This window comes from Neophocaena asiaeorientalis, unplaced genomic scaffold, assembly GCF_003031525.2.
Source record: "Neophocaena asiaeorientalis asiaeorientalis breed wild unplaced genomic scaffold, Neophocaena_asiaeorientalis_V1.1 scaffold30, whole genome shotgun sequence".
Taxonomy (NCBI): Eukaryota; Metazoa; Chordata; class Mammalia; order Artiodactyla; family Phocoenidae; genus Neophocaena; species Neophocaena asiaeorientalis.
The window spans coordinates 11,655,927-11,664,898 of record NW_020174923.1 but is presented as its reverse complement, the minus strand read 5'-3'; the positions used below and the strand labels follow the sequence as shown (position 1 = coordinate 11,664,898).

General features: G+C 63.1%; 1 protein-coding gene across 1 annotated transcript in view; it reads right to left on the bottom strand.

Annotated features, from left to right (window-relative positions):
* Window positions 1–1,962: 1,962 nt before the first annotated feature.
* Window positions 1,963–8,972, bottom strand: part of BAHCC1 (BAH domain and coiled-coil containing 1) — a 59,647-nt gene continuing 52,637 nt past the window's right edge. The window contains exons 23-34 of the mRNA XM_024760628.1: window positions 8,184–8,366; window positions 7,783–8,084; window positions 7,448–7,555; window positions 7,229–7,361; window positions 7,030–7,144; window positions 6,853–6,928; window positions 6,619–6,727; window positions 5,762–5,881; window positions 5,423–5,599; window positions 4,130–5,316; window positions 3,730–3,966; window positions 1,963–3,116 (exon numbers count right to left, since the gene is read on the bottom strand). Of these exons, the coding sequence (XP_024616396.1) occupies window positions 2,907–3,116; window positions 3,730–3,966; window positions 4,130–5,316; window positions 5,423–5,599; window positions 5,762–5,881; window positions 6,619–6,727; window positions 6,853–6,928; window positions 7,030–7,144; window positions 7,229–7,361; window positions 7,448–7,555; window positions 7,783–8,084; window positions 8,184–8,366 (2,957 nt within the window). The 3' untranslated portion in view covers window positions 1,963–2,906. The remainder of the gene's footprint in view (window positions 3,117–3,729; window positions 3,967–4,129; window positions 5,317–5,422; window positions 5,600–5,761; window positions 5,882–6,618; window positions 6,728–6,852; window positions 6,929–7,029; window positions 7,145–7,228; window positions 7,362–7,447; window positions 7,556–7,782; window positions 8,085–8,183; window positions 8,367–8,972) is intronic.

Below are 8,972 nucleotides of genomic sequence, written 5' to 3'. Positions count from 1 at the left end.
TGCTGGTCACACTGGCCCCAGCCCCACGCCCCATGCTTATCTGCCCTGACCTAGGGTCCCCTCATCAGGGTCCCCAATCCCAGCTGAGGGGGTCACTCCCCAGGGGGTCCTAGAGGTGGAGGAAAAACAGCACCCCCCCCAAATTGGTAGGGTTCCTGGAAAGCCCTCGGGGCTGCAGCCTCACTGGGTGGGGCTCTCCGGCTGGGGGATGCATTGAGATGTACCCCCGCCCAACACCCCTCAGGCCCCAGGGGGCCAACCCGCTGTTGAACGATCAGGACTCCTGCACAGCTGAAAATGTTTCTCAGATGAGGAAATTCATGCCTTCCTTGAGGAGGGCGTCTGCTGTCTGGTCTGCACAGACCCCTCCCCTGCACTGTGGGGACCACCCTTCCTCCCCGCCAGGGGCACCCGGCCTGGCCACGTGGACTGGTTCAGGCTGAACATCTCACCCACCGTGGGGGAGATCTACTAAGATAAGGGACCCTCATCCTGGGGGGTTTCAAAGGCCAAGGCCACACCAAAATCATTCTGGTTGCGTGAGCCTCTCACGGGCCCAGCACCCCAAGGGGCTCTGCTCGGCTGCCGCAGCCGAGGTAGGCCTGACCCAGATGTCCCAGTCCCTCATCTGCTGAGACCCTAGCCTCTGGGGCCTCCAGGGAGTCCCCATGGGACACGCACACGGACACCGGGGTGAAGTTAGGATTCCGGACCATTGAAAACCTGCACAATAGTTCATATATTTATTCTTAAGCAAGTTATCAATAAAAAATTTAATACTAAAATGCCTTTACATAGAGTTTGCTGTTCATAAAACCTTTGTATTTTTTTTTGTTTGTTTTTAGTGTTTACATTGAAAAAAAAATTCAACCATCCTCTTAGTTTACACATTTACAAGAGTCGTGCTTTTGCCAGGTTTAACCATGGTGGGAAGGGCCGCGCTGTCCGCACGCACACGGACAGAGGGGGATGGGAAGAGAAAAGCAAAGGACAAAAGTCCACGGACTAGGGAGAAGAACCAATGGGAGGGCGGGAGGCCAAGAAAAGGCTGCCTGTTCGTTCGCGCCTGCCTCGGTGCTTGGGGTTGGAAGTAGCCTCAGGTTCTAATTTCTGTGGTTGGGGCTTCCCCACACATGCCTTGGCACTGGCCGCGTCGCCCCACAGCATCTTGCCACTTCCCCAGCCGCCAGCAGGACCTCAGCCGCCTCTCCAGGACGACCACCAGAATGAAATATTGCACTCGAGCCGAGACAAAGTGGAGAGCTGGGGTGGGAGAAGAAAGCTGGGGTGCAGGGGAATCCCTCCATGTCCCTATACTTCCCGTGGAGCCACCAGGAGCGGGGGAGGGGTGATTTCCTGGTTGGAAAGAAAAAGGGGCCCGGGCACCCACTGACATCCCTCATTTCCCAGGTACCTGGCTTGTGTCTGTGGGTCACACAAGAGCCCATCCTAAGGAGCAGTGGCTAACTTGGGAGGCCTTCCTGGGGTTCCCACTGTGGCCAGGGGAGACTTAGTATGGTGAGACATGGGGGCACGTGGCCCTCAGTGCGTATTTTCGGGGACAAGGGCTGCTGGGCCACGGGTCTGGCTTGCCCTGCTTGTCCCTCTTGGCCTCAGGAGAAGTGAAGGTGTGATGAGTTCTCCAGGGTTACGGGGGTGGTGCTGAGGGTCTGGGACACCCACACGGCACAACGGTAGCCAGGGCGCTGGGCAGAGGGCTGCTCCGTGCACCTGAGGCTGGGTTGTAGGCAGGAGGGAACCCTGCTCTGTGCCCCAAGCACTACCCTGCCAGGCCAGCAGCCCTGCCAAGTGGCCGCAGAAAAGTCCCAGAAACCTCCACATGAGTTGGCGGGGGCCAGTTCCTTCCTTGCTCTGAGTGAAGGCTGGACAAGCTGGCCATTGAGACGGAAATCAGAAATAACTTGGAACATTCAGGAAATAAAATCAAAACATCACTTTTTCTTATCGATAGTTTAAAATATTTGTTCATTTTTGCTTTGTTTTAAACAGAGGTAAGATACATATATGGCTGCCGTCACACTCTCGGGCTGGGGAGCCTGCCCTGGCATCCCTTCTCTCCCCGAGGGACCCTTATCGTCAAGCCTGCCCCCCAATCCTTTTTTTCCCAGGAGATGAATTAAAAGGAAATAAACTTGAGTGTGACTTCCATCTTAGACAGTCCCCCCAAGATATCAACAGGTGTAACCTAGGGTCCTGTCTGACCTCTCCTGTGCCCTCCGGCCCCCCTGCCCCCACCCCCAGCTGCCTCTGTTGTCACAGACGCCCCAGTTGGAACTCAGCTAGGCTGAGGAAAACAGTGCATTTTCAAAGAAACCCACCCCCCCCAAGAACAAAATCTCTAAACACACACACACACACACACACACACACACACACACACACTCTCACGCACGCATACCCTCGTGTAAGCATGTAAGGAAAAAAAAATCCTTTTCGGCTTTTTTTCCATAAAACTTTCCCGCAGAAATACAATATTTACATAGAGAAATAAATAGACAACACACCTGATTTCTGCTTTCCCTGGTGGGAGACAGTCGGAGGTACTAGGGAAAATATGGCTTGGATTCTAATCTCTCGTGAACTGCCGATGTGGGAAAACAGAGAGGGCCGGTAGGTCCCAGTCGGGGCACAGGTGACCCTCCGCAGCAGACGGATGGAACTGGGTTCTGATGCCCGAAAGCTCTCTCTCCTTCCAGGGAAAATAATAAAAAAGCCTGGATCTTGCCTTGGTGGGTTTGCATATTTGCTCAGACCTGCCCCTCCGAGGTGTGGGCCAGCCTCCCGCTCGGAGGCATGGGGCTGGGTCCTCACGTCCTCACGTCCCTGTGGCTCTGGCACTGGGCATGGCGGGGCAGGTGGGTCACCTGCAGCCGGTCTGCGCGGGCTCAGCACAGGACGGGCACACCATCGGCCGTCACCAGGCGCCCGGTGGTGGGGTCGTAGGTGCCCGCCAGGTAGTAGAGGTCCCGCCGGTCCTGGTACTTGCGGCTCCGTGTCATCTGCTCATACTGCTCGCGCCCCACTACCTGGCACTTGTGGGAGATGGTCTGCACGTCGTTCTCATCCTCGTGGCAGGACTGGTACAGCGCGTTCTGCTGGGGAAGGGGGGCGAGGAGCGCTCGGCGTCAGGTCTGGCCTTGGCCAGCGGACCCCACCCGACCCAGGACCCTCCGTTCTGGATAAGCTCTTAACTGTGTGGCCGGGGTCTGCGCCCGGACCCCCAGCAGGCTGGCAGAATTGGAGAAACACTTGTTTCTGCACCGTCTGCAAACATGGTTCTCAGGGAAGACTGGAGAGTGAGCTGGGGGCATTTTCTGTCTTGGGTTGACCTTGGGAGGCAGGGATCAGCAGGCCCGTGGTGGGGGACATGGGCTGCTGAGGGCAGGTGCTACAGGCTGTTGTGGGCCACAGCCCCCCCCACAAGGTGAAACTGTCACCCATTGCGTGGGGAGCCACAAAGGCCCAGCTGGGGAGGGATCCAGGTGGCCTGGCTCTGGGGCCTGAGTCCTCAGCTGTGTTACTCTCTGTGGGGCCCACGGTACCCTTGGGCCGGGAGGCCTTGAGGTGTGGGAACCGGGGGCGAGGGATGTCCATAGATGACCACTCCCCTTCTGGCTGCTGGTGCCAGTTGCTGAGATACCCCTTCCCAGGCCCCCCACTCTGAGCCTGCCCACACCCCAGGACCCCCTGCCCCACCCCAGGCCCCACCTTCCCGTCGCTCTGCCGCTTCCCCAGCTTGGTCTCCTCTGGGTGGTAGAACCACTTGACCTTCACCACCATGTTGCTGCCCCACGACTCCCACATGCTCTCGATGCGGCCGATGTAGGGCAGGTTGGGCCGCCCAGCTGACAGGAAGACGGCACAGTCCCCGATGCGAAGCGTCTCCTTGCCCCGGACGATGGCCTTGTAGAACAGCTTCCTGGCCTTCCCCTTCATGCCGCGTCTCTGTAGGAGACAGCCAGGGGCAGAGGGCAGTGAGGACAGGAGCCTCGGGGACAGGCGGCGGGCAGGGGACACAGGACAGAATGACAGAGACAGGCGCAGGGAGTGTGTAGGAGAGACAGATGGTGTGTCTTGTGTGTAAGTGTGCATGGTTGGGCCCACCTACCTGTGTGGGGTTCCCCGACCACTTCCAGAGCTGCCGGGCAGGCAGGAAGGCTGAGATCTTTGGCCGGTTTTCCACGGAGGGCAGCCGCTGCCTCCGGGACAGCTCTTTGGCTTTGGAGAAGCTCAGGGCCTCCTTGCGCTTGAGCCTGGGTCTGCCACTGCTGGGGCCCGCGCCCACACCCCCACCGGCCACCGCGGCCCTGGACAGGAAGCAGCGCTGGGCGTGCGGGTGTGGGCCAGCCCCCTTGGAGCGCAGGGCCTCGGGCTGGGCCAGGAGAGCGGGCACCGGGTGGGTGAGGCAGGTCTGCAGCAGCAGGGCTGGGTCCTCCTCGTCTGAGCTGTAGGAGGAGCCCTCGTCATCCGAGGAGCAGAGGCTGGAGGTGGACAGGGAGCCAGAGGAGGAGGAGGTGGACGAGCCCGAGGAGGAGGAGGACACGGAAAGGCGGGCGAGGAAGCGGGAGGGCACGCCGGGGGCCAGGCCAGGCCCGTCCTCCTCCTCGTCCGAGTAGGAGCTGTGGCAGTCACTGTCGCAGGGCAGCGGGTACTCGGCCTGGCCTGTGAACTTGCGCAGCGCCAGCCCCATGGGCAGCGGGTGGACAGGCGACCGCCCCTTCCTGTCCTTGCCCACAAGGGCCGGGTGCCCATAGCTGGGGCCGGGCAGGGGCCTCCCTGGCCTGGGTCCCACATCCTTGTCACCCGCGTGCAGCGCCTTGCAGTTCTTGCTCTTGGGGGAGGTCACGCCCTCATGGTCCAGCTTGACCAGGAACTCGCCGCCCGCCCGCCGCCGCCCGCCCTTCTCGGCCTCCGCCCGCTCGGCCTTCTTGGCCCGCAGCAGCTTGTGGGCACCCCCGGGCAGGCCGGGCCCAGCCCCGCCGACAAAGGGAGCGTAGGAGCTGGCCAGGCTGCTGAAGGAGTCGGCGCGGAAGCCGTTGCCGAACACGGGAGCAGCCACGCTGTGGACGGGGAAGAGCGCCTCGCGGGCCCGCAGCTTCCTGGCGCTGCCGTTGAGTTGGAAGAGGTTCTGCAGCACGCCCGGCCCCTTGCCACCTGCTGCGGCCGTGGCCACCGCCTTCCGCTTGGTCTGCGCCACCGCGGACCAGCTCAGCAGCGGGCTGCCCCGGCGGCCCAGGAAGTGGTCTGAGGCCCCCGTGGAGGGCTTGGTACCAGAGGCCAGGAGCTCCGCTTTGCCTGGGGAGAGGCCAGGGAGAGTCAGAGGAACTACCTGCCCGCCCCTTCTGGCCCCCCACTCCCGAGGGTGCCTCCCCACCCGAGGGCCCCGCAGTCCCGCGAGTACCAGCTTTGTCTTTGCCTACGGATTTCTTCCCGGGGGTCTTTGAGGCTTCAGGGCCATCATGTGCCTTGGGAGACAGGCTGGGAGCGGCGGCCTCACCAGGTGGGGGCGCCTCGCAGGAAGATTTCTTGGTCCTTCGGCAGCTGCTGGACACCAGCAGGGCTGGCGAGGGCTCTGTGCCTGCAGAGTGGACCAGTGGCCTCAGTGATGTGCTGCCAGGGTGACCGCCTCCCCTCGCTCCCTCCTTGGGAGACTGGAGGCAGGGGAGGCCCAGCCCGACTCCAGCCATAGGGGCTGACCCAGAAAGGGAAGGACCCCACGCTGGAGGGCCCTGGGGCTCACACTGGATCTTGAAGTCTGGAGGCAGCAGCCTGATGTTGGAGACAGCAATGTGGCCAGTGTCCCCATCGTCAAACTCCACCACCACGGAGTCCAGGTCGTCTTCCTCATCACTGGAGGCGCCTGGAGACAGGGCCCACCTGAGCACGGGGCCCTCTGCTCGGGGCCCACGGGGTTCTCCCTGGTGGCCGGGTGGCCGGGACGGGAGGATGACAGGAAGGGCTCCGTAGCACCTGACAGATGACGCTGGGATATTCTGCTCCCTGATCACATTTGACCTTGGAGCTGCCATGGCGGCTGGGAGCAGCCTGCCTCCCCTCCACCTCCCGGAGTGCGGCCGGAGAGGCAATATTACCGCCATCCATCACCCGCATCCCAGGGCACACTCACAGGGACGTAGGGCCCCGACCTCCCCCTACGCACACACGCATGTGTGCAAACACATGCCTGGTTGAGGCCTGCCCGCCCCCCTGCCCCCGCACCTGTCAGACCGCAGTGTCCCCACATCCTGTGCCTGGGGGAGGGGGCAGAAGGATTTACCCCAGGAAAGCTGGTGCCCAGGTGACCAGTTTATAACCCTCAGGTCTGGGGCTCTGGGGCCCCTTCTCTGCTAGGCCTTCTGGACAGCCAGAGGCTCCACCCTGTCCTCACCCCAGGTCCCCCCTCGCCTTTTCCTGGCGACCAGGGAGCTGATGTTATCATCTGCTCTGTCTGACCCGCTCCAGCTTGGGAAGCAGGGCTGGCGGGAGGCCCTCCTTGAGAGACAGGGTCCCCTCCCTGGCACTCGGGTCTCTCATCTGCAGCTTCGCCTAAGGGGAGGGGCTGATGGGCCTCCCTGGGGGTCCCTGGGCGGGGCTTACCTCGCACTACACTGCCTGGGTACAGGCAGCGGGACTTCTGGCTCCAGTAGGCACAGACCCTCGTGCCGGGCGGGAGGTACCTGCTGGACTGTGGCCGGACATCAAGAACCTGCGGGACCAGTGGGGGCGGCAGCCGTGAGTGGGCGGGGCTGGCCAAGGGCTGCCCGGGAGGGGCTGGGTGCAGCCAGGCCCACCTCCCTGGGGTGGTGAGCCGAGCGGGGGCTGTCCCCTCACCGCCTCCTGCAGCAGCTGCTCCAGTGAGTAGATCCTCTGCCGGTTGCCTCTCTCACCCTCGATGACGATGCTGTAGCTGAGGCGCATGGGTGGAGGAGCATGAGACAGGCCTGCGCATCCACCACCTCCCGCTCAGGCCTCAGCCCTCGTCCCTCCCTGCGCACGCCCAGGCCTTACATGTCGGGGGGCTGCAGGGTCCTGACACTGCCCGCGTATAGCAGACTGTCCTCTTTGGGGATGAGCACGGGCAGCCCGTCCTGTAGGTCCTCCTTGTGGATGGTGCATGAGCGTGCTGGGGAGACGGGGGTGTCAGCACCTGGCCCCCATCCGCCCCCTGCTGGCCCCAGACGCTCAGCATCCCCTCCTGGCCGCTCACCCAAGGCGGCGCTCTGCTCGGCGCTCAGGGGGCCACTGGCCTCCTCCTCTGAGAGGCTGCTGCTGTCTTCAAACTCAAAGTCGTCCTCCACCGCGAAGCTCTCCAGCAGCCGGCTCACCGCCCGGCCCTTGCCCTGGGGGGTCAGAAGTGTCAGCTCTCTTGGGAGGGGCAGGAGAGGTCAGGGCTGGCTGGGTCTCAAGGTCGGGGTGGGGATGCTACCTGTTTGCCGGCAGCCTTGGTTTTCACCTTGCCCGCTTTCCTGCCCCTCCCCAGGATGGCCTTGGCGTTGCGGGGCGACAGGGCGATGGACAGGGCCCCGTTCTTCCGCTGTCGGAGGGGAGGGGCTGAGGTGAGGGTGGCATCAGCCTTCCTGCCCCCAGCCTGACCATGGTGTGACTCAGGCCGACCCTGAGTGTGACCCTGAATGTGAGTCCCAGAGTGTGACTTGGTGTAGCAAGTGGAGAGGAAGAGTGGAGTAAATGTCCCCGAAGGCCCTTCACATCTGGCACCCCCCCTGCTGGGCCCAGGACCCTGGGGTGCCCACTGGCCCTCACCCGCAGCCCTGGCTGGAGCACCGTGCTCTTGCGCGTGGCTCTCTTGAGGCGCTCACTGGCCAGCCTGCTGCCCTCCTCGTGGCAGGTGAAGGCCCGGGTGGGGCTGCAGAGGGCTTCCCTGCCGGGTGTGGCCCCCGGCTCTGCCCGCAGGCTGCCCTTGGCCTTGCCCTTGGCTTTCTTCTTGCCGGGCCCACCTGGGGGCCTGCGCCCCGGGGCCTGCTCCAGCTTGCTGCCCACCTTGGCCTTCACCGTCCTCCTCTTGACCTTGACCTCACTCTCGGGGCTGGACAGGCGGCAGGCCCCTGGGGAGGGAGGGAGGGAAGCCGTCGCAGGAGCCCCAGCTGCCTGCTGGGGCCCTCGTCGGCCAGGCCTGCCCCAGCCCGCCCTCACCCCCTGGGTACCTAGCAAGCCCTGCCTCTCCTTCTTCTTCTTGGCCTTCTGGTTGGCCTCCATCTTGACCACGGAGGAGGGCGAGGGCCCCAGCACGGCCACGCGGGCCCCAGCGTGCAGTGCCAGCCCGGGCTCCTTGGGAGGTGCCTCTGTTTCCAACAGACCCTCGCAGTTTTCACTGTCCGAGCCGCTGCCTGGGGAGAGGCGGGTGGTCCAGATGATTTGGCATCAGGGCAGTGCCATTTTGGGGTGGGTTCGGGGGAGCGGATCATTCGCATGTATGGATGTGTTGGGGGCTGAGTGGAGCCCGTCACTGTCATCCCGGGGCTGCTTCGAGGGCAGGCACCTGGGCCAGGTATCCAGGTGAGGGTGTTTGGACCAGAAAGGAGAAGGGGCTGCCTCTCTGACCTCCCTTTTTCTGCCTGTTTTCCTTTCTTATGCGCTGGGCAGTGGAGCACCCGCCTTGCAGGGCTGGGGACCCCCTTCCCCAGGGCAGCCCCTTCCTCTCCCTCGTCCCCCTGCCAGATGCCCTCCTGTTTCCTGCTTCCTCTTCCCTCCCTTTGTTCTTTCTCAGGCGGGACCTGGGGGAGGGGGCAGGGGCTGGCAGGGAGGAAGCATCTATTTTTCTAGGCTCCTGTTTCTGGACATGTGTGTTTGCTGGGGGCCAGATAACCCCTCCAGGTCACCGGGCGGGACGCTGCAGGAAGGCAGGCTGGAGCAGGCAGAAGGGCTATTTTTAGCCCCTCTTTCCAGGATGCATCCAGCAGCCTCTTTTCTCCCTGTGGCGCACCCCCCCCCCC